The sequence below is a fragment of the Nyctereutes procyonoides genome, unplaced genomic scaffold, assembly GCF_905146905.1.
Source record: "Nyctereutes procyonoides isolate TBG_1078 unplaced genomic scaffold, NYPRO_anot_genome, whole genome shotgun sequence".
Lineage (NCBI taxonomy): Eukaryota > Metazoa > Chordata > Mammalia > Carnivora > Canidae > Nyctereutes > Nyctereutes procyonoides.
Window position 1 is genome coordinate 84707112 of NW_026575146.1, and position 27448 is coordinate 84734559.

At 60.5% G+C, this 27448-nt stretch overlaps 1 protein-coding gene across 1 annotated transcript in view; it reads left to right on the forward strand.

Moving 5' to 3' along the window:
- Positions 1-5039: 5039 nt before the first annotated feature.
- PEPD (peptidase D) overlaps positions 5040-27448 on the forward strand; it is a 109296-nt gene continuing 86887 nt past the window's right edge. Inside the window, exons 1-4 of the mRNA XM_055309803.1 lie at positions 5040-5115; positions 13586-13769; positions 15741-15868; positions 23873-23936. Of these exons, the coding sequence (XP_055165778.1) occupies positions 5099-5115; positions 13586-13769; positions 15741-15868; positions 23873-23936 (393 nt within the window). The 5' untranslated portion in view covers positions 5040-5098. The remainder of the gene's footprint in view (positions 5116-13585; positions 13770-15740; positions 15869-23872; positions 23937-27448) is intronic.

Here is a 27448-nt window from a genome sequence, read left to right on the forward strand (position 1 = left end):
GACATCCTTCCAACACATCTCTCTTCTGTTTGAGATAGACTTGGGGCTGTTTGCTGCAAAGAATCCTGATGAGCACGGGGACTTTGAATGGGGACAGACTGAAGGCAGGCAGGCAGCCAGGGAGGCTTGGAAGTCACATGGGGGAGTGGTGACAAAGGCCCTTTGGGAGGAAGAGGCAGGAGAGGGACAGGACCCCAAAGAGGAAGGGTTGGCAGGTGTGAGGTCAATAGAAGGCAGAGTCACAGGTGACCCCAGTCTTAATGGTGGCATGGATAGGTTACGTGGCCACTGGGGACACAGTCTGTGGGTGATTTCATGAAGGGCCAAAGTGTCCTCCTTAAAATGCCACCCTTGACAGGTGCCTGGGTGGCTCAGTGGGTCTGTGGGTGACGCGGGCCACCGAGTGGGTGACTCAGTGGGTGAAGCGTCTGCCTACCGCTCAGGTCGTGATCCCAGAGTGCTGGGATCGAGCCCCACGTCGGGCTCCCTGCTCCGTGGGGAGTCTGCTTCTCCCTCTGCCCCTCCGCCTGCTCATGCTTTCTCTCTCAGATAAATAAATAAAATCTTAAAAAAAAAACAAAACAAAAAAAAAAACAAAAACCAGCCATCCTGACTGGAACCGGGGAGAAGGGCAGTTGTGAGTGTCCCCAGGAATGGCCGATGTCCAGGAACTTGGAACTGGCAGAGGGAGAGCCACCCCGCCAGGGAGACTCCAGACGCCCCCAGGACACAAGCCACACAACCAAACCCCCCTGCTCTGGGACTGGGCACTCACACTTTCGGAATCAGGACTCTCATTCATTTTTATCAAGATCTTGAAAGTGGTAATCAAGTTACACCAATGAATAGCCCAGCACAACACGGGAAATGCAATAAAGGTGAAAGCAATAAAAGGTGGCGGGACCAGCCACTCGGCACGGCTTCGACTTGCAAGAAATAAAAGTCATTATCACCTGCGCAACCCGGCCGGCCCACTCCGCATGTGCGGAAGAAAACCATTTCAGAACTTTATTTCCTATATTGAATGTCGATAATTGGATGTATTTATAAGTCTCTCTGGAAGAAAACAGCTTGTGATTTCAAGATGAGAAAACAGTCTTCCAAACAGTGAAAAACAATATATTCCCCATTTTCACACACACACAAAGAGCTTGATGCTGTCGATGTTTTTAAGGTGCTGTTGGAATGATTTGCCTTCCCGAAGCCACCGTGCCATTTCTCATCTTGAATTGCCTCGTAGACCCTGGCAAAGCACTCAGCGGGGACCGCTTCATCTGAGGCGGTGACGGGCTTCCCAGGGAGGGCCCCTCCGCCGTGGCCGCTGCCTCTTTCCTGCAGGAAGCCGGGTCCTCAAGGCGGCAGGTGGGGAGGGAGGTGGGGGCTCCTGGGGTGGACGATGGGGGTGGCAGCTGCAGCGTGGTCCTGGAGGAAGCTGACGTCGCAGAGGCTGAAGGCTGGGACCTGCCAGAGCCGTGATGGAGAGGCAGCCTCCTGGGCTTTCCCTCTCCATCCCGCTCCTCCTGGAGAGGCTGGGTAGGAACGTGCCACTCCCGCCCCGCTCCCACCCACACGCCCCCCCCCCCCATGCCTTCTGTTCAGTCTGCTTGGTGCTGGTTTTCTGAGCCCGATCTTCTGTTCTCAGCCAAAGCAAAAACAATCACAACCCCCCCGACCCAATGACGGCCTGTGTCATGTCACACCCCCTGAAGCTGGTGTCCCCACGAGGCGGGCGCAGAGTTTCTATCCAGTGACCCTCCTGAGCTCCAGCCCCCACTGCTCTCCTGCCCAGAATCAGCAGCTCCTCTCTGCTCACCGGCGGGGACAGCAGCCCGTAGCCCCGTTCTTGGCCCTCCCTGATGGTGGGCTCTTCTGACCTCCAGGGCAGGATGCGGGCCCCAACCCCTCCCAGCCTGGTCAGTCACAGAGTAGCACCCACAGTGACCTCCAGTGTGGTCCCATCCCACAGAGGCTTCCAGCAGACCAGTGTCCTGAGTATGCAGCTGAAGATGCCTGAGGCCCATGTCACAGCATTTCCAGGGGACACCCCTATAAGGCCCCAAGGGTGGCTGGTGGGCCAGGGGGGCTGGTCACCACTTCTGGGGCTGCCATCTCCAGGCAGCCGGCTGTTCGCGGTGTCCCGTGGGACTGCAAGAACATGTGGCCAGATTGAGGGGGGCGGACAGCGTGGGGACACCTGGCAGGACACAGTGTCTTAGGGACAAAAGGAGCCACAGGAGCTCCAGGGAGGAGCCTTCCCAGGACCAAGCTTCTTGGGTGTCTGACCGGGGCAGGGCACTTGGGAAGAGTTATGATGCTCTGGCTCCTGGGCTGGCTGAGCACAAACACCTCCCCTTGTAGGTCACGGTGACGGGAGGCTGTTTCAGTCAGAGGCCTGTGACCTCGGAGGTGACATCGCTTAAGGCCCGAGTGCAGTGCCTGGTGCTCTCTCGCTGATTTACACACTCCTGCTCCAACTCTCTAAAATCAATCTTTCTCCAATTGCCTCCTGGCTCCCAGCAGCGTCCGGATCTGCCCTGCATGAGTAACTACGCAATCTTCTCCCACTCCCAGGGCGGCGTCTCCTGGAGCCCCAGCTCCCGATGAGGAAGGGTGGGGGTGCGGACCAGCCCTGCCAGAGCTCAGACGGTGAGGGGTGGACGTGGGAGTGGGGGAGAGCCCCGCGGGGGCCTCTGATGGGGAGGGGCGAGTGGTGGCGGGCAGCCCTCTGTGCCAGGCTCCTGCAACGCCGGCAGGGTCCAGACGGGCCTGCGTGCACACGAGTCGGGGGCAGGGCCTCCCTATTACTGCTCCCACCCCAGGGAGCTCCCCTGTATTACTTTGTGGATGTTTAGGATAATTGCTCCTTTTTCACATTAATAAACACTCTGAGCTGCCAGTCGGCTTAATTTTGACATATTTGACGTCAAAAGAAATGGTGGAGGGGCTTTAATTAGCTCAGGGGCAAGTTTTCCTTCCACAAAGGAACATGAAATGCTCATTCTGCTCACCCTTGGTTATTTTTAAAGAGCGTCTCTTTTTAGGGAATTGAATTTCTTTAGCCCAAGGTAGAGCAACTGCTCAATGGGGGGACCCCAGTTTTCAGTGGCCCCAATCCCAGGTGGTGAAGTATAGAGCCTTATACCTCTGCCCTTCTCTTTGGAAACCAGCAAGGGGGCTGACAGGAGGTCTACCCCCCCGTGTCCTACCTGGAGGACAGAGACCCCTGAGAGCTGCTGTATGTGTAGTGGGAAGGGGGATCACAGATGGGGACCCCCTCTTCCATCAACTCTCCTCTGCCTTAACTGAGTCGGGGGGGGGGGACGACAACGGGCTGTGTGGAGGTGCCACTGTCGTCCTCATGGCTTTGACCTCTTTTGGCTGTGCCCCGGGCTGAAGGCGCCTCGATGTTTGCTCACGAAACCCTACAGCAGCCCCATGAGGTGGGACCCTCAGATCTCACCTGACAGATGAGAAACCGGGCACGGTGCTGGGATTCAAAGCGGCCATGCTGTGTCACCCACTCTGCTTATGGTCTGGCTTGTTTCCTCCCCCTGCTTAAGGCGCTGGCTGTCTTCCCAGCTTTGTGGGAACACATCGTAGCTGTTTGTCCATCTCATAGCCTCTGGTGCCCCCCTAGCCTGGCCATGGTCACCCACACCCTTGTCTTTGACAAAGAAACAAAAGGTACCTCCAAACGTAGGCCCTTCAACCAGAAGTTACTTGCAGCTTCGAGATAGCTGGGGCCTGGGGGTCAGGACTCCCACGGGCATGAGCTAGGCCTTACCTCCTGTCCTCACACATATGCACACCCTCATGTGGCCCAGGACCCCAGGGGCATCCCCACCCCAGTCCTGGGCCCCTTTCCTTCACAGAGCCAGAGTGGGTAGCTAGTCAGGGGTGCAACTGCACAAGCTTGGCTCCTGTGTGGGCCCAGGTGACTTACCTCTCGAGGGCTCAGTTTTCCCATCTGTAAAATGGCATTAAGGACAGAGCCTACAGGGAACCCTGGGTGGCGCAGCGGTTTAGCGCCTGCCTTTGGCCCAGGGCGCGATCCTGGAGACCCGGGATCGAATCCCACATCGGGTTCCCGGTGCATGGAGCCTGCTTCTCCCTCTGTCTATGTCTCTGCCTCTCTCTCTCTCTCTGTGTGACTATCATAAATAAATAAAAATTTAAAAAAAAAAAAAAAGGACAGAGCCTACAGCACAGAGCTGTCCTGAAGATTCGCTGCACTAACATTCGCAAGGGGTAGGGTCACAGTAAGTGCTCTGTACCTGCGGGCAGTAGTTGTGAGGGTTACTATTATTCTACAACAGCCTAGGTTGCTCCCTTGGAACATCTGCTTCCCATGTCCCTCCCGGACACCCTTTCCTCCATCTCTTTGGGGGACCTTGCACCCAACGGCAGTGCCCAGCAGAGCAGAGGGGGATGCGCTCTGGTAGCGTCTCCCTCCTGAACTGTGCCCTCCATGTGACACTTCTCTCCAGCCCTCCTCCCTGGCCACCCCACCCTCCGCATGGGTCCTTCTCCATCATGCAGTTGAGGGAGCTCAGAAAGGTCCTACCGGAGCTAACTTCCCAGCCACATACGGCAGGGCCTGCGGGATCTGACCCTTGCTTACCTCTGAGGCCTTACCTCTCACTCCCACACCGTGCCCTTTGGTGGACACTGAACTTTTTTTGGTTACTCCAACAGCCCTGGCCTTTGCTCAAGTCCTTTCTCTTTTCCAGCTACAGCTGTCACCTCTGCCCCGCCCCTAGGTTGGGTCAAAGGCTCTCTGCCCCGGGTAGTCCCCTCCCCCCAGGTTGGGGGGTGCTGCGCTGAGATGAGGTATCCGGCGCCCGAGGACACTCCCTCCTCCCCGGGAAAGGCCTCTGCACCCCCCGCCCCTCGCCCGCAAGGTAGGGGCTCCCCGGGTCTCGCGGAGCTGGACGGGGAGGGGGCGGGGCAAGACACCGGCCCGCCCAGGCCCCGCCCAGGCCCCGCCCAGGCCCCGCCCAGGCCCCGCCCAGGCCCCGCCCAGGCCCCGCCCCCCGCAGCAGGACCCCGCGGGGCTCAGCTGACGCCGCACTTCACGTGACGCCGGCGCGGGGCGAACATGGCGGCGTCCGCCGGGTGAGTGCGGCTCCTGTGCCCGGCCGTCGGCGGGCGGCGCGGACAGGGGGCCCGGGCTTCCCGGTGACAGTCCCCGCCGCCGCCGCCGCCGCCGCGGCCCGGCTGCTCGCGCTGTGTGGGCGTCGGAGCGCGGGGCGGCGGGCTGCGGGCTCCGAGCCTGGGGCCGCTGAGCTCCCGTCTCCGCTGCCCGGTGGTCCTCGGGGCCGCGCCGGCGCTCAGGCCCCACCCGCGCGCGGAGCGGCCCCGCCGTGTGGCCGAGGTGCGGGCTCGGGGCCGCTGGCGCGTTGGCGGCCACGACCGTCAGATGGGAAGGCGGCGTTGCCGGGGTGCGCGGGGTGCGCGGGTCGGGGTGCCCGGGGTGTCCGGGCCGGGGTGCCTGGAGTGCCCGGGGCGGGGTGCCCGGGGCGGGGTGCGCGGGGTTCCCCGGGGCGGGGTGCGCGGGGTGCCCGGTCGGGGTGCCTGGGCCGGGGTGCGCAGGGTGCCCGGGGCGGGGTGCGCGGGGTGCCCGGGCTGGGTACCTGGGGTGCCCGGGCCGGGGTGTGCGGGGTGCCCGGTCGGGGTGTGCGGGGTGCCCGGTCGGGGTGCCCGGGCCGGGGTGTGCGGGGTGCCCGGGGCGGGGTGCGCGGGGTGCCCGGGCTGGGTACCTGGGGTGCCTGGGCCAGGGTGTGCGGGTGCCCGGTCGGGGTGCCCGGGGCGGGGTGCGTGGGGTGCCCGAGGCGGGGTGCGCAGGGTGCCCGGGGCGGGGTGCGCGGGGTGCCCGGGCTGGGTACCTGGGGTGCCTGGGCCAGGGTGTGCGGGGTGCCCGGGGCGGGGTGCGCGGGGTGCCGGGGCGGGGTGCGTGGGGTGCCCGGGCTGGGTACCTGGGGTGCCCGGGGCGGGGTGCGCAGGGTGCCCGGTCCGGGTGCCTGGGGCGGGGTGCGCGGGTACCCAGGCCGGGTACCTGGGGTGCCCGGGTCAGGTGCGCGGGGTGCCCTGGCTGGAGTGCCCTGGGTGCTCAGGCCGGGTGCCTGGGCCAAGCACTCGGGTGGCGTCTGAGGAGCACTCGGAATCCCCACCCTGGCATCCCCACCCCCGCATCCCCACCCCAGCCGGGCACTTCCCTGCTCCTTTCAGGGCCCAGACGTCCCCTCCGAGAAGCCTTCCCTTCCCGCAGCACCTACTGGAGGATTTGCAGCCCTTATCACCTCCTGATGGACTATGTAGTACATTTATCTTGTTTCTCATCTTCTCATCCAGACTGTCAGGTCAGGGCCTTTCTCTGGTTCTCTCCAGGGCCTCACTGATTAGGTGCCTTGCACACAGTAGGTGCTTCCTGAATTCTGCTTGAAAGGATGGGTGGGTGAGTGGGCCTGGTGGGAGGAAACGTGGACAGATGGGCTCATGGAAGCTTTGGGGAGAGTGTCCCAGAGGAGGGAATACCTGAGCGAAGGGTGAGTGACAAAGGTTGAGGCCGGGGCAGAGTAGGGTGCATCCATCCTTGTGCTGGAGGGTGTGGTGTCTCGGTTGGCTTCCTCAGACTTTGTCCTGAGGGGTTGGAGCCATCCAGGGGATTTAATCTAATCAGATGTGCTCTTTAGACAGTTGCTCCCCTGGGTTGGGTGTGAGTTCAAGGGGAGGCCCAGTAATGGGTATGGCATATGGGCCTGGTGGTGCTGGGGGCTAGGAGAGGAAGTGGTAGAGACGGGACACTGCCCCAGGTGCCAGGCTGGGCACTGAGATCAGAACGGTGGAGCTAGGGGACTGACTGCATCTCTTTTTTTTGGGAGATGGGGGAGAATGGCAACAGAAAATGGCCCCTCAAGTGGGCCCCAGCGTTGGGAGAGCTGAAGACCTACAGATCAAACACGTAGTGAACACCGGCTGTGTTCCAGGGGCAGTACTGGGCTTACCCTTAGGTATTCACAGGCCACTGGGGCAGATGGACACGCGGCACCCTGTCATCCACCTGTCTACCTCTGGTCTTGGTGTGTGCTGTGGAGGGGCCTGGGTTCTGAGCTCAGGGGAGGGTGTGGGTAGGCTTCAATCCCTGGATGACTTGGAGGCCCCTCAGACAGAGAACTGTGCATGCAAGGTCCCAGATGCATGTAAAGGAACCCGGGGTCGGATCCCTGAAGCCCACCTATGATCCTGTCTGAAAGAGCAGAGTGAGCAGTAGTGTAGGTCACTGCCCGGATGTGGGTCTGTTGTCTTTATGTCTGGACCAGCCAGGTAGTCACAGGCAGTTCCAGGGGCTGCGTTTGGGTTCCGGACTCTATGCTGGCCCGAGGCCTGCTGCTCTCCTGAAGGCACAGAGGAACCAGGCTCCTTGTTTGGATGAGGGTGATCCTGGAACTGGCCAAATCCTGGAAGGAGCGCTCTTACAGCAAAGCTGATCTTCTGGGCCAAGGGGGTGGGGTGCGGGCAGGGGCAAAGGGATGACAGAATGACAGAGTTTTTGGAGGGGACAGTATCGGAAGTGCAGGTAGCTTCCAGAGCTTGACAAGGCCTCCTTGGCAAGAGCCATCCCAAACTGCCCTGCTGGACACTTTGAATCTGGGGGCAAACCCTAGCAGCTTCTTGAAGGGGAGGAGTTTTTTAGTGTGTTTCCAGCAAAACTCTGTGCCATCTGCACGCAGGGGGACAGATCACAGGCACAGTGAGGCACTCTGCCATCGCATCATGGCCATGGGCTCCCCTGGGAGTCAGATTTGGTTGCCTGTAGCGTCCTTCCAGAGCCTGGGCCAGGGGAGGCTGTGAGAGTCTCAGGTGACTGGAGTTGCTCCAGGTGATTGGGGAAGCAGTGGAAGAAATACTAAACCAGCATCTCAGATTCAGCGAGAAACTCCAGATGCAACGAGACGCTCCCCTGGGGAGTGTGTCAGGGTTGATCCTGCTCTGCCCTGCCAGCTTGGGCAGGAACTTCAAGTATGAGATGGAGGGTCCCATAGCCCCCAGAGGGCCTGCTCCAAAGTCCTCCGTCACCCTTCCACCCCTCATCCCATGGCACTCGGTGGGAGGGACCCCTACCTTCTCTTGAGCCATGGTCTGCTCCCGCACGTGGCTTTTCCCTTTCTCTTCCTTGCTGTGCCCACTTCACCTGGGGCCCTGGAGGGCTCTTGGCCCCTGATGTAGCTTTCACATACTTGCGGGCCCAGCTTAGATGATGATCCCTCCTCCTAGAAACCTTTCCTGGCCGCCCACGCGCCCCCCTGACCTCTGATAGCTTCCCGCTGAGAACTCCAGAGAATTTTTTTTTTTTTTTTTTTTTTTGCACTGTCAGGATGCTTTTCCATGTCCTCACACCTGCCACTTGTGGTTAAGATGTTGCTTCCCTTCCTGCCTCTGCTGGCCTCCTTGGAGCCCAGGGGCCATATGGCCACCCTGTGATTGGTGCTGGGTGACCTGGTGCTTAATAAAACGGGGGATTTTACTCTAAATTGGTCCAGTGTGCCGTCCTGCTTTGCAAGGAGGCTCTCAGTGATTGAGGAGAGGAGATGTGGGTGGGAGGGGGACAGAATTCTGAGTAGAATGAAGAAACAACTTTGATTTTTTAAACTGAGTGGCTCCTGGGGTGCCGCCGCCCAGGGGGCCTTTGCCAGAAAGGGAAAGCAGGTAAGCTGCCCTGGGTGTGAGCCTGTTGGGTCATAGGTCACACCCAAGTCAGCATTCTTTGGGAGAGAAAGTACCCTGAAGAGTCGCGTTCTGGATCCAAGCCTGTCCCCACCCTGATGTGAACCTTGTGCTCCTGGGGAAGAGGTGTCAGGCTGACCCTGGCGGGTGGGTAAGGGTGGGTCTGTGGGAGGGGGCTGGCTGCTGAGTGCCCCTTTGCCCTCTCTGGCCTGGTCCCGACTCCACACAGCTCTCTCTCCCTGGGTTTCCACATGGGCTTAGCACACCCCCCCCCCGACCCTTCCAGCCAGGTGAGCGGGTTGCCCTTGCTGACAGCCGGCTTGTGGGCTCGGTGCCCAGCCCAAGCTGGAGGCCGATGGTGAGGAAAGCAGGAGGTCCCTGGCTGGCCCCTCTTGCCCGGAGGTTAGCAGCATGGCCCCATCTAGAAGCGGCATCACATTCTAGTGCAGGGACCTCATCCTTGTCTGTGCCGCACACAGGGTGAGGCCTGTGCCCCCTTCTCAACTCTGTGTTTTTCAGTGCTTAAGATCAAACACACAGGACTACGAGGAAAACCAGTTGTGTTAAAATACAGTTATCAAAACGTTAATAGATTTACGGCACAGTAATAGATGCTTCTTTGTTAACACAGGAACCAATAAAAGCAGCGGGCCTAGTCGCCACCTTAAGTTTGAAGCAGTGATGAACGAGAGTGACATTCTGAGATACCGTGACATCAGTAATGTGAGAGGAAAACACCTGTGATTGTTGGTGGTGACAGATTCATACATCGCTGATGGGGCTGTGGTTAGTTGCTTACATTAATTGAAGAAAATGCGAGTTTGGATGACAGGTTAAAGGCAGTAAAGGTATCATTTTTCCCATGCGAGTAGATGGAGTCCCTCGATTCCATGTGTGGATCCCCACGGGCCTTGGGTGCGAGCCCTGCAGGTGGCCACAAGGCAAGTGGGGGGTGCTCCGTGCTCTGAGGTGACAGGAATGGGTTGTAGGGGCAGCAGCATCCCCCTTCCCCTGAGCCCGCCCCGCCCCACCCCTGGCCACTGGCTGCTTTCTGGGCCCTGCCGGTCGGCAGGCCTGGGCTGGCCCTGTGGGGGCTGGAACCTCTCTTCTGGGTCTCTCTGGGGCCCCAGAGCCGGTCTGCTGGCCCACCAGCCCCTGCTATCTCCCTCGGCCATCGCCCTATTTGCACCAGCATTTGGGCGTGACCTGGCTTTTGCCTTTTGAATTCTGGGTGTCAGGTGAGAGCGTCAGTGGAAAGCGGGTGGAGGTGTTTTATTGGTGCTGCTTTTGCTGAGCTTGTGGGAAGTCACCTGCCCTGGCTCTGGGCCCGATCTTCCCGCAGGGGGTTTGGTTTATGCCAGGAGAAATCAAAGGGCACATCTCTGTAAACCTCAAGTCTTGGGGTGCCCAGCTGTAATGTGTGACTGCAGCTCATTGGCTTGCCTGGTGTCTCAGACACTGGAGGGCCCTTCTCTGTTGTGGCTGAGCCCCACGGGGGCCTGGGTCGTAGTCCTGCAGATTATCTTCACTATAGCAGCTGACACTCACTTCAGGGGTTCTCAGCGTTTCCTGCCTTGAGCTGGGCTGCCTGGCCCTTAGGCCAGAAGGTCCCAGTCTAGGTGCCCTGAAGAATGCAGGTCTCTCAGAAAGTTCTGGACAAGAGGAAGCCCAGCCCTCTGAAAGCCTTCCTGGTGGGAGCATGGTGGCAGGCCGGGTGGAGCTGGTACCTGGTGTGTTTAAGGAGAGAGGGTCGGGGAGGGGGATGAGGAGTGGTCAGGGAGGGGGATGGGTGCTGGCTGAAACTGGGCATTTGCAGCCAGTCGTGCTGTGGAGTCTGCGTGCATCTGCACCTGCAATAGTGCTTTGTTGGGGCTCCCTCCCCTCAGGCTTTGCTGAGCGAGGGGAAAGTGTGGGGGGAGGCGGTGGGGCTGCTGGTGGCTGCACTTTCAGTTCCTGATTGCATGGCCAGCTGGGATGCAGGCATGTTTACGAGCTGGCACCTCTGCCCTTTGGTCCCTGCGGCCAAGCATAGCAGAGAAGCAGCCCAGCTTAGAGGAAGTCCTGGACCCTGTACAACTGCTCTGGGAGGGTGAGTGGCAGCCGATGCCCAGGGACGGGGCGGGGGAGTTCTAGTCCTGTCACCCTGTGTGGGGTGTGCATGACCCCTCCACCCCTCTGGTCAGGCTGGGCCCAGGGGTTCTGCTTCCTGCCGCTCTGGAGCTGATGTGGCAATTTCTGACCTGCACAGCTGTGTGGATGACCCCCCCCCCCGCCCACCATTGACAGTTGTGGCCTCAGCAGATATTTCTTGAGCGTTTGCTGTTTGCCAAGCAGAGTGCTAGGCACTGGGGCAGCAGTGACCAGAGCAGACCCAGAGTGGTGCCTGTGGGATTTACATTCTTGTGCGTGGAGGCAGGCCTCCGCAGTGAGCACCAGTGAACACCTGGCAGCCTCCCTGGAAGAGGCGATGAAGAGGGGCACCTGGTGGGTCAGCGGTCGAGTGTCTGTCTTTGGCCCAGGGTGTGATCCTGGAGTCCCGGGATCGGGTCCCGCATCGGGCTCCCTGCATGGAGCCTGCTTCATGCCTGTGTCTCTGCCTCTCTCTCTGTCTCATGAATAAATAAATAAAATCTTAAAAAAAAAAAAGGTGATGGAGACAGCTTAATGTTTAGTGCAGTTTACAGCGCCGTGGGCAGGTTAAGGGGGCCCGGGAGAGAAGAGGACAGCAGCTGGCCAGAAGCCAGCCAAGGCAGTGCTGTGAGAAGGGAGGGGTAGGGAGCTGTGGCCCCTGAGGGGAGCGACCACCAGCCATTGGGTTCCAGGTCCCACCACGGAGGGAGCAGGGGATGGCTTCCCGGCCCTCCCTCTCCCCTCTTCCTACCTGCCTCGCAGTGGCTAACTCCACCTGGAGCGTAGTGGAGTCCTGGGGGGGGGGGGGGCTGGAGAGAGCAGGGGTGGATCGGGAAGGTGCAAGTGCTAAGTTGGGGGACAGGGAGGGGAGAGAGCTGCAAGTTTAAGGAGGAAGGCCAGGGAAGACCATCTTGAGAAGGTGGCATTGGGAGCCAGGATGTGCAGGTGATGTCACCTGCTTGAGGGTCCCCGCCTCTGAGGAGCCCATGGCTGGGCAGGTGCGGTCCCTGGCGGAGCCTTCTCTCTTGAACCAGCCCTGCCTGGGCTGTGCCTGCCCTCCTGGGCCTGGGTGCCAACCTGCCCCCACCCCCAACCCCGGCACACGGCCCGGGGCCGGCCTGCTTCCTCCTCCACCCCCTGGGCCTGGCCCCTCAGCCTCCCTAGCACCCCATGCACTTGCAGGGACCTTCCCTCTGTCCGTTTAATCTAGCTGCTGATTCAGGAAGGCAGGTCCCTGCCCTCCGGAGCTTGTACCTTACCCCAGGGACCGTGAGCAGGTAAATGATGCCACGCAGTGCCGCGCGCTCTGGAGAGGGGCGACGAGAGCAGGGGATAAGGTTTGGACGGAGTATCAGGAAGCTTCTGGGAAGAGCAGCCATTTCTGCAGAGGCCTAGATAAAGTGAGAACAGCAGCCATGCGGGCACCGACCGGGGTGCTCTTGGTGTTTGGGGAAGAGCTGGGATGCCCGTGTAGGCAAAGTGGGGGGCTGGAGCCCCTCAGTGCCTGGTAGCTCTGTTCCAAGTGCTCTCGATAGCTGAGGGGGGTGGGCAGGGGAGGGGGTCTGCTCAGATTTGCATCGCAGCGGGTCCCTCTGGTTGGGTGCAGAAGAGGCTGTGGGGGAAGCTGGGACCCAGAGAGCCTGACGAGTTCCCTGTGGTTGTGTCCAGGTCCAGGCAGGAGATACGGGTCCCTCAGCTGGAGGTGGAGATAGGGAGGGAGCCTGAGCGTGGTCGGGGCTGTGGAAGAGTGGCCCCCAGGGTCCTGGGTGCCCAGAGGCTGGGTGAGGACTGAGAAGCCCTGTGTGGATTGGGAGGGGGGTGTCACTGTGGCCTGGCAGGGGCTGCAGTGTGGGGAAGGGTGGGCCGAGGCCCGAGGCCGGGATTGTGGGGAGCTTGGGCAGCTGGGACACCAGAGAGGGCGGGGGGGGGGCGGTTCTTGAGCAACTCTGCAGAGGATATTTCCTGCAAAAGGAAGAGAAAAATCATGCTGGAGGCATGTGCCAGTCAAAGGAGGTGTTTTATTTATCATGAGGGTGAGGTTCCTGTATGTTGGATACAAAGAGTGATCCCGGGAGGGAGGTTGGATGCCAGAGCAATGTGGGACTAGACATGGGATGCAGGTTCAGAGGCAGGTGGGCTTCGGCGAGTGGGTGGGGTGATGCCTGTCCTCCAGGGCAGCACCCCTGGGGCTGCCACTGCCCAGTCCATCTCACCATGGTCCCCTCGACACAGACTCACTTTGGGCCCGGTACTGGGTGTCCTGTGTATGCGTGTCGGGCTCGGGTCGGTGTCCCGGCCCTGGGCTGCTGGGTCTGTGACTTGCAGAGAAGACGGCATCATGCAGGCACGGGGGCAGGGATCCAGGGTTGTCTGGGCCCGATCACAGATCCTTCTCGCTTGATCGGTAAGCTCCTTGAGGGCAGGGATGGGTCCATCTGCAAACTTGTGCAGGCCTGCTCTCCTGGGGCTCACCTGCCTGAGGGTTAAACACACACAGCTTTCCCTCATCCCTGCTCTGGTCCAGTGCTCAGGGGCAGCGGCGGGGAGTGTGGTCGAGGAGGCCCCGTGGTCCTCGGCAGCCTAGTGAGGGACTGTTCTGGGTCAAGCAGGTTGAGTTTGGGCCAGCTTGCCCCGTGCTGCTGGGCGGGGGTCGCCTCGGACCATGGGAGGTGGATGTCCTCGGGGGCGCTAACAGAAGCCTGCGTGGCCATGTGTGCTCATGTCTTTGCAGACCTTCATTTTGGCTGGGGAACGAAACCCTGAAGGTGCCCCTGGCGCTCTTTGGCCTGAACAGGCAGCGGCTGTGTGAGCGGCTGCGGAAGAACCCGGCTGTGCAGGCCGGCTCCGTGGTGCTGCTGCAGGGCGGGGAGGACACGCAGCGCTACTGCACCGACACCGGGGTCCTCTTCCGCCAGGTGAGCCCACCCCGGAGGCTTTGTGCACCGTCCCATGTGCCCCAGGCCTCCTGTGGGCTGTCCGCTCCCCTCCAGCATCGGGCCTGGTGGGCCTTGGGTAGCTTTACCCCCAAGGGGACCCCGAAGAGGCTCTCTGAGGGCAGGCCAAGACCTGCGCACCCAGGGAGCCCAGACTCTGGAGGGCTAGAGCCCTCCTAGCTGGGGGTGGGGGCAGAGCTGGTGTCAGCCGGTCTCAGCTCTTAGTTCAGAATACAGAAGAATGACATTCCTGGGGGGCAAGCAGGCAAGAAGCCTTCCTGGAAGAGGCAGTATTTGATGTGGGCCCTGAAGGCCAGGGCGAATTCTGACAAGTGCAGTTGGGGGTGAGTGTTCCAGGCTGGAAGGGGGTGGGTGGTGTCCACAGGAGGGAGTGGGAAGAGGGTGGGCTGGGCACAGGTGCAGATGGGGAGGGACTTCTCGGGCCAGATTCCATCTACAGCAGGGAAGACGCGGGCTGCAGAGGGCCTGGAAGGGGCACAGGGACAGGGTGCTGCGTAGGAGGAGTGGCTTGCCCATTGCTGACTCTGCGACCCTCGCTGGGTTGTGTCCTGGCCTAGGAAGTAGATTAGGGACACCTTGAGGTTCTAGAACCCCGTGTGTGGAGGGAGGGTGGCCTCGCTGCAGGAAGCCAGCCCAGATATGGTGGCCTTGGCTGAGAATGGCTGACATCACTCAGTTTCCAGGAACAGGAGCAAAGACACTCAACAGAGGGGCTCACCCAGAGAGCTGGAGAGGCCCTGAGCTGGCCCCACTCTCACTGATCCCAGCATTGCACCCACTTTACAGATGATGAAACCGAGCCTCACAGAGGAAATGACTTGCCTGCGGGGGAGATGGGGCTAATTAGAATCCCATCTCTGGACTCTAGGGATAGGGCTCTCTTCTCCTCCCTGCCATACCTGGAGCTGGGGCCTGACACCCCGGGAACCCCAGAACCTCCCTGGGGGCAGGCAGAGCTTAGGGGACATGGCTGTCCGACATCCAGGCCAGGAAGAGGCAGGGAAATATGAAGGGGACGTGAGTGTGGAAGGCGGCACGATGTGGCCTCCCCACTGGCCTGCATCCGCCCCGCAGGACACAGCCCGGCTGTCAGCTGCTCAGAGCAACGGCAGCGTTTTTGCTGAAAGTGGCTCCCGCTGGAAAGTTGCCTTGTGCCACGTTCTTGCGGCTGCCAGCCTGTAGTCCTGGCTGCTAGAGACGTGGAGTCTCCATAAGTTTTTTCTGACTAGTCTTGATGCTTCCTGAGGTTTACGTATTCTGGGGTTTAAAAACCGATCTCCTAAATTCAGCCTTTGGCTCCCTTACTGCCGTTATGCAAGGTTAATTTTAGAAGAGATCCTCCTCCACTTCATACCTTTATAACATTATCTGAGCGCAGTGTTTATTGCTAAACACTGAAGTCATCACCTGCCCTGGGGGTGGGAGAAGGAAGTAAGAAGTCCCCCATGGAGGAACCCATTTCCGTGCAGGTGTCTGGCCTGGGTGTCTAAGTCAGGGTGGCATCTTGCCCACCTTTGGGCTTGCGGGCAGCAGAGAGGCGCGGGTAGGGCTGTGCCGGGCCCACGGTGCGTGTGGGCACCCGTGTCCTAGTGTGCCCCGGGGTGTGGCCAGAGAGAGGGGGTGTGGGTAGGGCTCGGGCACATGCATGCACTGCGCATCCTCAGAGAAGGCTCAGAGCAGAGCGGGAGGAGCCAGCCAGGCTGCCCCATGCCCAATCCCAGGAGGGGGTGATGGGCAGCCCACCACTCGCAGGGGTGGGGGGGGCAGAGTGGGTAGGTGGGGAACTATGTGAGGCTTGGGGGGCGGTGTCCCAGAGCTGGGGGGCCTGGGGCTGACTCTCTGGGGTGCTCGGTCTGACACCCAACCTCTCTCCTTACACTGCATGTTTTGGTACTGCTGACCGGGTAACCAAGGTCCTTGTTCCCACCACAGGAGTCTTTCTTTCACTGGGCGTTCGGCGTCACCGATCCAGGCTGCTACGGCACCATCGATGTCGGCACCGGGACGTCGACCCTGTTTGTGCCCAGGCTTCCTGCCAGCTATGCCACCTGGATGGGAAAGTAAGAAGCAGCCCAGGCCGTGTGACTGCCTGCTGACCACTGTGGGGTCGGGTGCAAGGAGGGAAGGAGTAGTGGGGGGCGGGGGAGGTGTCGGCGGCCGGGCCCATTGACAGCCTGCTCAGGGCCAGAGCCTGGTATCCTTGGTGGGGAAGGGGCGTCAGAGCCACAGCCGCAGACTGTAGTCGTGTTTGTGTGGAGGTACTACGTATTCATCGGGAAATTCTGGATTCCCAGCTTTGCTAAAATGCCAGAGGCTTTGGCCCCAGTGGACCGTCACTCCTGCGTGGCGTCAGCGGGAGGTGGCCCCCACCTTGGGTGTCATGGGAGTTGGCTCAGGTCAGAGAGGGCAGCCTGGGACCCTTCTCCCCGCCCCATCCCTAACAGGCCGGTCCTGGATGCCTGCTGTGTGCCTGTCTCTGGCTCAGATGGAGGCCCTGCCTCAGTGGGCACCTGTGAGACGGGCCGTGGCTCCGTGCTCCAGGCTGGTGCTGAGTGAGGAGTGTGGGACGGGGGCCTGGGCTGTGCTCGGAGGCCTCCTCCGCACCGTCCACGGCTCCTACCGGCTCCAGGGCCCTTGGCCGTGTCTGCCCCTTTGGGAGCCATCCTGCTGGCTCAGAGGTGCTGAGACGTAGAAGCTGTACTTACGCATGGGTGCTTGAGGCCCGCAGGGGATCCCGCTAAATGCCCATCACCACGTCAGCACGTCATTTCTGCCCAGAGAGTGATAATTCTGGGCTAATGTCTAACCTGCGGCCCTTGCTGCCTGGTGTCCCTGAACGCTCGTTACCAGGTGGGCTGGCAGGCCCGTGGCTGCTACGGGGAGCTGCTGTGTGCAGAGGGCCAGCATAGGGCCCCCCGGCTTCCTCTGCTTCGTTCACCCCCCTCCCCACTGGCCCTTTGGTGCGACTCCACAGCCACGTTGTTGGCCCGACAGGTACCCCTTCTGTCGTCTTGGGGCAAGGGCATCGGGCCCACAAGTTGGGAACAGTTCCACTTTGAGGCCCTCTGGGGCCTCCGGTTTTGCCGTGAAGTCATCTTTAAGCAGGACTGACAGCAGAGAAGTGGGCTGTGTGTCCCTGGTGGCATGTTTTCCTTCTTGGCTCTGGGGAAGGAGGGTGGGAAGTGAGCATGTCTGATCCAGGGGGCCCTTGGAGCGCATGGCTGGGCACTTAGGCTCTGGCCCTCTCGGGGGCCCTGGGACAGATGGCCCTGCTGTAGTGCGCAGGCCCCCACTGGCCTCCGTGCTTGGATTAGGGTGGATGCTGGACTGTGGTGCTGCCTTCTTCCCCGGGAGGGGGCAGCGCGTTGGGAAGGTGAGCCAGGCCCAGCGAGAGCCCCCAGAGGCTCCACGCTGCCCAGCCCTGGCTGGGGAATCAAAGAAGGGAGGTGCAGAAGGGGAGGCCAGCCCACGCAGATGTCCGTCTGTCCTCTGGACCTCCCTGCCTGCTTTGCCACAGTGCTCTTTACCTGTAGAGAAACTGGCCTCAGGTCTGGCCCAGGGCAGGCCCTCCTCAGTCCTTTCTTCTGGGACCCCTCCTCCCGCTAGATCAGCAGGTCCAGGCCTGAAGACGCGGGTGCTCTTGGAAGGTGGGTTCTTGCCTCCCCGTCCTGCCGTAGCCTGGATAGTCAGCCTTTATCATATTCCTGGTTGAATCCTGACGACTGCCCTGCTTTAAAGAGGATCAGGTTCTGGGTGATGGTGTGTCCTGTGCAGGTCCCGTAGGTAAATCTTGCTGGAAGCTTCCTGGTGGCGGGGCATGGCCTCTTCACAGAGCGGGTCTTGTCACTACTGGGGCCTCTGATTCCTTATCTGTGGGACAGTGACAGGGCTGCTCGTGAAGCATCACCGGGGCTGTCATCATAGTGCTCGTCACTGTGGGGATGGTTGCCTTTGTGACCCTGAAATGAGGTGGTAAAGATGCCACCAGGGACAGACAGGTCGTGATGTCCAGAAATGGCCCCAGCAATATTTGTGGCCAGTCCCCGTGGAGAGGTGGAGTCTCCCCACCCCCCACCTCCCAGCCTGACCCCGGTCAGGACCTGGTGGCTGCCTTGCTGCCTGAATGCGGCAGGGTCATCATGTGGCTGGACTAGTTTGCACCTGCTTCTTGCTCATGGGACACCGGCTGACAGCCAGACCACCCACCAGAGTGGGTGACCCCAAGCCCCAGCCCTCGAGTCTTCCTCCTCAGGTCCCAGACCTCGTGGAGCAGAGATAAGCTGTCACTCCTGGGCTCTGTCCCGTGCCTGGACCTTCCGAGTCCGTGAACGTGCAGAATGTCAGTATGGTTCACTGCGAAGCCCTGGTAACTGGTACAGCTATGGTGAGTTTCCTGGTGAGAGTGTAGGTCTGGTCTCGGTAACAGGATTCTCCTGGAACCCTCCCTGCCTGTGAGGTGATCACAGAACTGTCGCCTCAGCCCTTCCTGCTAGTGGCACATCCCACAGATAGCTGGGGGCCCCGGTGCCCGGGCAGTGCCTGTGGTTTTGAGCGGGCTGTCCTCTGAGCCTCCCTGTGGCCCAGACTGCTGGCTCTGGGAGCGCCGGTCCTGTGGTCAGAGGTGCTCCGCTGTGGGATGTGGGTGCGGACGGGGGGCTGGGGGAGGGTCTCTGTAGGGCCTCCCCGGACTTCTGTCTGCAGGTGGGGGGGGGAGGCACCGAGCGCATCTCCACTTCTGTCTGCTGCTTTGCATGTCGAGCTGACTCTTGTGTCAAGTCAGGGAGTGCCTGTCCTGGAGGGTGGACATCCTCCAGGGCGGTGGGAGGAGAGGCCTGTCCCTGCTCTGGGGACTCCACTGTCCAGACTTTCACCACTGTGAATGTCTGAGCAGATCTCACCATGTTTCCCCACAGCCACCATCTGGGGAGCCAAATGGCACTTGACTGGAGGGTTTAAAACCCAGGACCTGATTGGTCAGGGAGCAGCTGTCAGCAGTTGGCTACTCAGCATGTAATCCTCAGTAATACGGGAGTAACGTCCTGCGCTTTGGCTGCTGGTTGCAAGGCTGCTGTTAGAAGTTCTCCTCGAGGGGCACCTGGGTGGCTCATTCGGTTGAGTGTCTGACTCCTGGTTTCAGCCCAGGTCAGGATCTCAGGGTGGTGAGATCCAGTCCTGCGGCTGGCTCTGCGCTCAGCCGGGAGTCTGCTGGAGATGCTCTTCCTCCCGCTCCCCCTCCACCCTGCTCGTGCAAGCACATTCTCTCTCTCTCTTTCTAAAATAGATAAATAAGTCCTTAAAAAAAAAGTTTTCCTTTCGTCTTTCCCTGCTTTGCTGAGCCAGCTGATTGTCTGGTACAGACCTAGAGGCTTGCGTGACCTTCGAGCATAGAATTGGGTCTGCGGTGTGGGTCTCCCTGTTGGAAAGGCTCCATGTCTGACAGGCGGAATGAGGAGGTGGGTCCCAGGGGTCTCCTGGCTCCACAGCCGAGAGCCAGACCCTGGTCTCCTGCAGCCCTGGCTCCCCACCGTGGCCACCCTGGCAGGCCTTGCCCTTCCTCTGCTCTTGGCACGTCCCCCTCCTGGGTGCCACGTCCCCAGCCTTTGGGAGAGGAGGCTCGGTCACAGCAGGGCAGTGGCGAAGGGCTTGGTTGTGTGGCGCTGGAGCTGGGGAGGGGCCAGCTCTGATGGCGTGCGGCTGTTTCCAGACACTCTCATCATCAATAGGGCTTGGGAGCGAGGCTGTCGGGATTACCTGGCCTTTGCAATCAAAACCCACCAGACTGAACATTTGACCTTCAGCTCCTCGGCTTCCTTTTGAGTCTCTATCTGATGGCTTTTGAAAATCCATCTGGCGGATACCGCAGTCCAGAGCCGTCCAGGGAAGCAGCACTCCCATCTGCAGATCCGCCACTTCCTGCGTATAGGGCAGGGTCCTGTTGTCAGGGCAGCAGGCGCTGAGGGGCCTGTGGGCGGCCTGCTCCCCGCCTGATCCTCACCCCAGGCCTTTTTCCGGGACAGGGAATGGGGTAGCTTGTAATTTGTTTTCATTTGGAAGCTATCAGTTTGTCTGGGGTCCTCTGAGCAGGCGGGAAATTGTCTCTGTGACCCGTACGGGGCAGCTGCAGTGCCCACAGAGCGTGAGTGACTCGGGGCCGAGTTGGGGGACCCTCCTAGAGCCTTCGCAGCTTGACTGTGTTCTGCTCCTGTCCCTGGCTGAGGCCGTGGGCTCGGAGTGTGAGACAGGATGCCGGACGTGGGGTTTGCCGGGAGGAGGGTCCCTGCCCTCCTGAGGGCGCTGCCCAGGAGTGCCGTGAGTGAAGTGAGTTTCTCCAGGGCTGAGGCCCCGAGGCCCTGAGCTGATGTGTGTGCAGTAGGTGGGCTGTGTGTGCATATGTGGGGTGGGCTGTGTGTGTGAGTGCACATGCGGTGTGTACCGTGGTTACGTGTGGAGTGGAGTGCAGTGTGGTGTGTACATCTGTGTGGTGTGCTTCTGTGTGATGATGGGTGGGGCGTGCATGCAGCCTGGGTGTGTGGTGTGTGTGCATGTGGAGTGTGTGTGTGTGTGTGAGTGCGCACATTGTATACTACGATTATGTGTGTAGCGTGGTGCAGTGTGGTGTGTGTATGTGTGAGGTATATGTGGTGCGCGTGTGTGTTGGGGGTGGGGTGTGCATGCAGCCTGGGTGTGTGTGGTTGTGTGTGCACGTGGAGTGTGTGTGTGAGTGTGCACATCGTATACTACAGTTATGTGTGTAGCGTGGTGCAGTGTGGTATATGTGTGAGGTACGTGTGTGTGTTGGGGTGGGGCGTGCATGCAGCCTGGGTGTGTGTGTGTGTGTGTGTGTGTGTGTGTGTGTGTCACGTGGAGCGGGCTCTCACAGCCGCCCTCGCCCACCCGTACGCACACGTGGACCAAGGCCACCCTTGTGGCCAGGGCGTGGCGCGGTCCCCGTCCCCAGGAGGGCCTGGCCCACGTGCCACCGTCCGGGCCTCTCCCGGCTCCGCGCAGCCCCGGGCACAGCGCTCCCCCGCGCAGCCCCGTGATCCTGGGGGTCGGGCCCCCGCGGCGCTCCGGAGGGGTGTCCTTTTCTCGGAGAAGCCGCTGGAAGGCCTGAGCTCCGGCGGGGAGGGCGCGCCGGCGTCGAGCCGTGAGCCGAGAGGCGGCAGCAGCGTGGCCGCGGGCCGTGGCCGGGGATGCCGGAGGTAGAGCTCGCCCCCGTTACCCGCTCGCGGGCGGCACCTGTGCTTGGCGATCTCTGTTCTGGAGCGCCCCATCGTGTCTGCAGCGCGGGCACCCCTTCATGTCTGCGCACCTCGGGAGGCCGCGCACGGAGAGCTGCCGCTCCTCGTGTCCACCCTGACCCCGGGTTCTGGAAGGGCCGCCTCTAGGTCGAGCCGGGCCGGCTGCCGGGGGCAAAGGCACTAGCCCTCTGGGTGGGGCGCGCTCTCCTCCCTCCTGCCAGAGCTGTCCCTTCCCTTTGAAGTGAGAGTTTCTAGGGTGGCGTCGGCTTCCCCTCCGACCCCCCTTTTCCTGGCCCTGTGGTGGGATCTGGCCTGAGCGGCCCTGCCGGCCCCGGACTCCAGACAGGGCAGGATGCAGGCCCTCCACCTGCCTGCCGCCAGCCCACGGTGGGGGGGTCCGTAGCCCCGCGACCTGTCCTGCCCGTTCTGTGGACTCTCCTGGACGTGCTGCTCCTTCTCCGGGCAACCCCGCCAAGTCACGGCAGCCGAGCCTCCGGTGGCCGGCAGCCTGGCCCACTTTATCCCTTGGGGTGACATTTAAATTATTTTTGCTATAATTAGCCCCAAAACATAGAAAATAGGTAGTATTCACCCTTAATTATCTCTGCCCTTTAGGAAAGAACGCATGCAGAGTGCCAGAACAGACACCAGCAGCTTTTCAGACTGTGTCTGTCAGAGTGGTCGTTCCTGTGGAGAATCAGGCCTCTGGTGGCTCCTGGTCTTGGCGCTCGAGACCCAGTGGGTGCTCTAGACTGTGTCAGTCAGCCTCTCTGGGAGGCACCTGCCCTCACTTTCAGACAATCAGGGTGGCGGCAGCAGGCTTCCGGGGGGCTGGCCGGCCCTGGCTGCCCCTGGGCTCCTGTGGCAAGTGGCTGGCTTGTGGCTGGTAGACCAGGGGTGGACAGGTGAGCACACAGCCCCGGGGCCACCCACGGGCCACAGCGACCTTGGTGTTCGCCCCGCCTCTACCCCTCTTCCCTCTCCTCTCGTTTCACATTGTGAAGACCTAAACCTCAGGCTGAGTACACAGGGACGTTCGCAGATGTCAGGTCTAGGTCTGCAGAGAGAAGGCCCCCAGGCAGGCAGGTACAAGTGCCCCGGGGTAATGGCTGAGACAGCCCCCTGTAGGGAGCGTCCCTCGAAGCAGGTCTTTGGGAAGCAAATCTTCTGGGAGTTTGCTTTGGATGCCTGTCCCAGCTGCGAGAGATGAAGTGACCAGGACCAGAGGTGGGCAGGGGACCTGCCGAGGGTGCGGGGCATCTGTCTTGGAGCTGGGACTGCGGCCGGTGCAGTCGAGGATGGATGTGGTGAGGACGCCGATGGCCCCGATGGCCCTGCCTCACCCCTCCGGCCTGCACTTCTGTACGTGGCTGAGAGTGTCACCTCTTGGTAGCAAAGGGTCAGCGAGCTGTCCCGCGGTCGACAGAGAGCTGGGCCTCCCGTGTCCAGGGAGGGCTTATCATCCGGTCGGCCCTGCGCTGCTTCAGGTGCTGCTGATGGCGGTGCCAGACTTTGGCCATTTAACTTTTGAGTCCTGTCTCAGGTGTGGAAGCTGATGTGACTGCATCGTGCAACTCCCTAGCGGCCAGGGCTGGACGCCCAGTGCCCACTTCAGAGAAGAGAGAGGGGTGCTCACTGCATGTGGCTGTGAGCTCCCTGCTGATCCCCAAGGCCCACCCATCTGCCCCCCGGTCCACGCTCCCTGCTGCCCAGCCACGATCTCTCTGGTGCATGCTTGAGTGGAGAGGGAAGTGGTGCAGGCCTCGGGGGTGGGGGTGGGTGGTTCTGGTTCCCAGGGTGACGCTGGTCACTGGCATCTCAGAGACATGAAGTTGGCTCTTTGAGGTGGTCATCTCCTCATCTGGAAGTGTGCTCCCTCCCCTGTCCCTGGTGAGCCTCCCCAGGCACACTGTCCTTGGCACTGTCACACTCCCCCCCCCCGGCCCCGCCCCATCATCTGCTCGCCCTTGAGAGTCCAGGAAGCACAGTCTGAAAACCATCTGCTGTTTTCTCCTGAGGCCTCTTTCAGATCTAACACTCGGTGACTAGAATACCGTGCGATCACAGGCAGGCTGGGGTATGTCCCCCCCACCCCATGCTGATGTGGCGCCCAGGCGTGGGATGGCGCAGGATGGCGTGTGTGCGTCATTAGACTTGGCTTGTGACACCTTCCCCCACTGTGGCTAGTGCTTGGGGAACCTCGTGTGAGGTCACCAGCAGTGACACCAGCAGTGACATCAGCCCCTTCACTGACCAGGAGGCTGGGGCTGGGGTGATACTTGCTGGACTGCACCCATGACCGGGAGCCCTTCGGGAGGTGGCCCAGCCTCCTCCTCTCTTTGTCTCTGTCTTCTCCTGGCTGATTTTTCAGGGATGATGAGTAAGCTTGAATGTTTCTCATCATGGTGAGTAATAGTGATATTGACTTCTTCAAAATGTTAATTTTAAAACTTTCCTCTAAAGAGGCTCCATGGGGGAGCTCCCGGGAGGCAGCTTATTTCATGCCCCAGAGGGTACGCTGGCTGGCTCACGAGTGCTGGAGGGGAGGTTTGGTCTGCAGATCCTTGCTGCGGGTGGCCAGGGTCACCGGGCTCCAAGGACGAGCAGAGGTCAGCAGGGGGAGGTCAGGGGAGGCAGGTGCGGCTCAGCGTTCGCTGTGTGGCCCGGCACACTTTGCTGCCGGAGTCTGTGCTGCGTACACCTGCTCTGTGCCGGGGCAGGGATGGGCCTGGGGCTTTATGGTCTGGGCTCGGGGGCGGGAAGGCAGCCTGTGCCAAGTGTGGCCAAACCCTGACCCTGGCGTTCCTTGTGCTTCCCTTTGAGGATCCACTCCAAGGAGTACTTCAAGGAGAAGTATGCCGTGGATGACGTCCAGTATACAGACGAGGTCAGTAGCGGCCGACTCCTCTCTGAGCAGTTGAGGGCTTCCATCACGCCTCTGCGCTCACACCCCCTTCCTCTCACTGCCATAGCCTGGCTGCGCCCCCCGTCTCAGTGGCTGGAGGCCTCTGGTACCTGGGTTGTGGCTGCTGAGCTTCCTGGAGGGAGGACGTCTCCGGGAGATCTCATCTACATGCCCCCCCAGGCTCAGCCCGGGCCTTCACAGGTTGGGAGGTCCTCCCCACAGCCACTGCTGGCCGCAGATGCCGCTGCCAGAAGAGCCCCAGACTTGGAAAGGCCTGTGCGGTGGGGTACAGTTGCAGGTCCCCTGGCTTTAATCTACTTGCCAGCCTGGTTGCCCAGCAGTGCCATGTGTCCTGGGTAGGTGAATGGCTGTTCTTCTGGGGCTTGGCGTTCGAATCCAGGCAGTCACAGGGGCTGCCTCTGACTTCCACTGCTGATGGGACAGGGTTAGGGCAGAGGTGAGAGCACAGCCGTGCAGTCCCATGCTCTGCTTGGACCAGTACTGCAGCTACTGCCAGGCACACAGGGAGGCCTCTCTGCTCCATCCCCAGGCGCTGTTACAGCAGCCACGCTGCGTGCAGGCCAGGGCTGTGTAGAACATTGACACCGAGAGGTCAGTGCCTGCTGCTCGAAGTCCACCCCCAGCCTGGCAGAACCAGCTGGATGGGGCCCGAGAGCGCACATGGACGTACTACTTAAGCGCTGGGGATCGGTGTGGAAGCAGCTGAGGAGCTGGAGACCAAGCAGCTACCCCTTCCCCTGGGTAGGACACAGGCTGTGTTAAGGAATGACAGCACTGGGTAGGAGGCAGGTTCGAGGGGATCCTTGCCAGGCCCACGGCACAGTGAGGAAGCCGAGAGTCTCAGCCCTGGGACAGGGGCCTGGCCTCAGCTGCTCGGGGATGCCCAGCCTCAGGGCAGGCCAGCGTTGGTACTGTCCCATACACAGGCCCAGCCCTGCGCCAGTTCTGCTGCCCTAGAATGCTGCGCCCATGCCTCTGTCTGTATCCTACCCGTGCCCCAAGGCCTGGTCAGCCCGCTGCGTCCCTGCCGACGCTGGGCCACACTGGCGCCCCTCCCACCCCGGCTCTCGGGAGCTGCGGCAGATGTACTGGGTGCTCTGTGTCTTGCCTTTTGCTGCTTTGTATTTGTCCCCAAGGCCCAGTTCTTTCCCCCCGACGTTACTGCCCCATTCTGCCTGCCTGGCTCCAGAGGAGTGTGGGCATCAGAGCTGGTTGAGGCCCAGGGCTGAGCTTGGCAGCCGGGACACGGTCTGCTGCAGGAGGTGACTGTGGCAGGGCGGCGCCTCGTCAGGAGGGCCTCGGTGGAGGAGAGCGGCTTGCATCCACAAGGCCGTGGGCGCCTGGGTCCGGAGCACCTTCTTCCAGGCTGGGTTGTGGAGGGAGGGGGCTTTGGATGGATCTTTCTTTTTTGTCCTGGGATTTCGATACCAAGTTTCCAGGGGGTGACTCATAGCATCTAAAGAGTCTGTTAATACCCACGTGACCTGTCATAGTGCTCTGTCTGGGGAGAGGATCTCAGCCGGAACATTTATTTGCGTGCCCCGATGAGGTCATCTGTCACTTACCTTGTATCTCTGAGTATCAGTGAGTGAGGGGCCTGCCCCATCCTTAGTTCTGATTCTGTTTCCTGACCCTCTCCTTTGGCAAGTGTATCCCTCCTGCCTCCCTAAGCTGCATTTTAACATTATTGCCCTCGGGACCTGGGCCTTCCCAGAAACTTGGAGGGGGAGGGGGCAGCCTGGGGCTCAGCCCACCGAGTCAGGGCGCCTCTGTGCTGCAGCCTCCCCAGCCACAGCCTGACATTGTTGCTTTCATGTCTAGAGGAACCTCAACTCCATTCATCCTGTGATTTCTGGGGAGAAGGAGGAGAACTGGCCTCCGGATGTGGATAAGCAGGTCTGGAGTGTCGGGCCAGGAAAGCCTGTAGCGATAGCGTAGAATCACAGCCCCATAGAGCTGCACGCTCTCAGCTTGTGTTTACGAAGCAGAACCTTAAATGAAGTGTTCAGAGGAGTTCAGAGGACAGGATCTTGGGTCCGGGCTGTCTGCTGTGTTCCGTCATCATCACTGTCATCATTAATCAGTTTTGTCATGACTGTGCTGCTCTGGTCCTTACTGGAGACGAGGGCTCGTTGACAGCTGGTCAGGTGCCTCACCCTGGGTTGGCATCTGTGGGTTCCAGAACCATTGCTACGATCCCCTCATCCCTTGTGCCCTGACCCATGGTGGGCCACAGCTCCCGTCCCACTGCAGAGGAGGCCAAGGCTGAGGTGAACGGCCTCACTGGCAGCCCCCCAGACGGTAGGGGGCAGCCCTAGGACCTTGGGACCCCAGAGGCCCTCCACTTCTGCAGTTGCCCTGTCAGACGTAGGGGCTGACACAGACTCCCAAGTTGTCTTTGGTTTTCAGTGGTTTGAAATGGAGCCCGACACTACAAACTGCTGCATCGAGATACCTGTGCTGGGAGGCCTTTGAGGTGCCTGGGGCCTGTTCCATCAGGGACGGTGACAGGAAGCCCTTTACATCGGGAAAAGGCTCCCCAGGCCACTTTTCTGGACTTCGGGCAGCCTTGGCCATCCGTGACAAATCACAGATGGGAGGCAGCTCACACTTCTCTTTTCTGAAAGAAGGCAGGAAGCCGCGCACCCCAGGTCATGGCTGGTCACTTGCTGTCGTGTATAAAACGCAGGTGTCTGATATAGTGAACATGGCTGTCCGTTCCTCTCATCCCCAGAGATGACCCAGATTTTAATTATTTATAAGGTAGAGCAAATGGTGGTTCCCCCGAGAAAGGGGTGCTCAGGAGAATCTTGAGACGTGCTTCAAGGCATCACACTCAAGTACAGTGCCAAGGCTGATCTTCATAAAGCGGGTTGGGGGGTGGGTGCTGGCAGGGTGGAGGGCACATTTTGTGCATTTGCTCTCCTTTACACACTGGGCAGATGCAGGGAGGTGCCAGGGTCAGTGGCTCAGATGCAGGCAGGATGAGTGTAAGAGAACTATTGTGGCAGCACGTTGATGGATGCCGCCGGCCTCTCAGCCTCGGCGTGGGGAGGTGTGTGGGGTGTGGCGGGACGTCTGAGGGGTCAGCTGCGACGTGGGACTGCTGGTCCAGAGTTGCTGGAAACTCCACTTGTTCAGGAGCAGCTGCAAATCCATGTTGTTTGTGATCTTTCCTGATGTTTAAACTTTTGGAATAAGTTCAGGTTTTCAGCCACATTACCAGCTACCAAGTTGCACCCTTGTTTCAGACTGCCGTGAAAAACAGCTCATTTTTAAAGATTTACTTATTCACTTTGGAGAGAGAGAAAGAGAGAGAGAGAGAGAGAACACGTGTGAAGGAGAGAGGATCTTAAGCAAACTCCACACTGAGGATGCAGCCTGATATGGGGCTCAGTCTCATGACCCCGAGATGCTGACCTGAGCTGAAACCAAGAGTCAGATGCTTAACCAACTGTGCCACCGAGGCACCC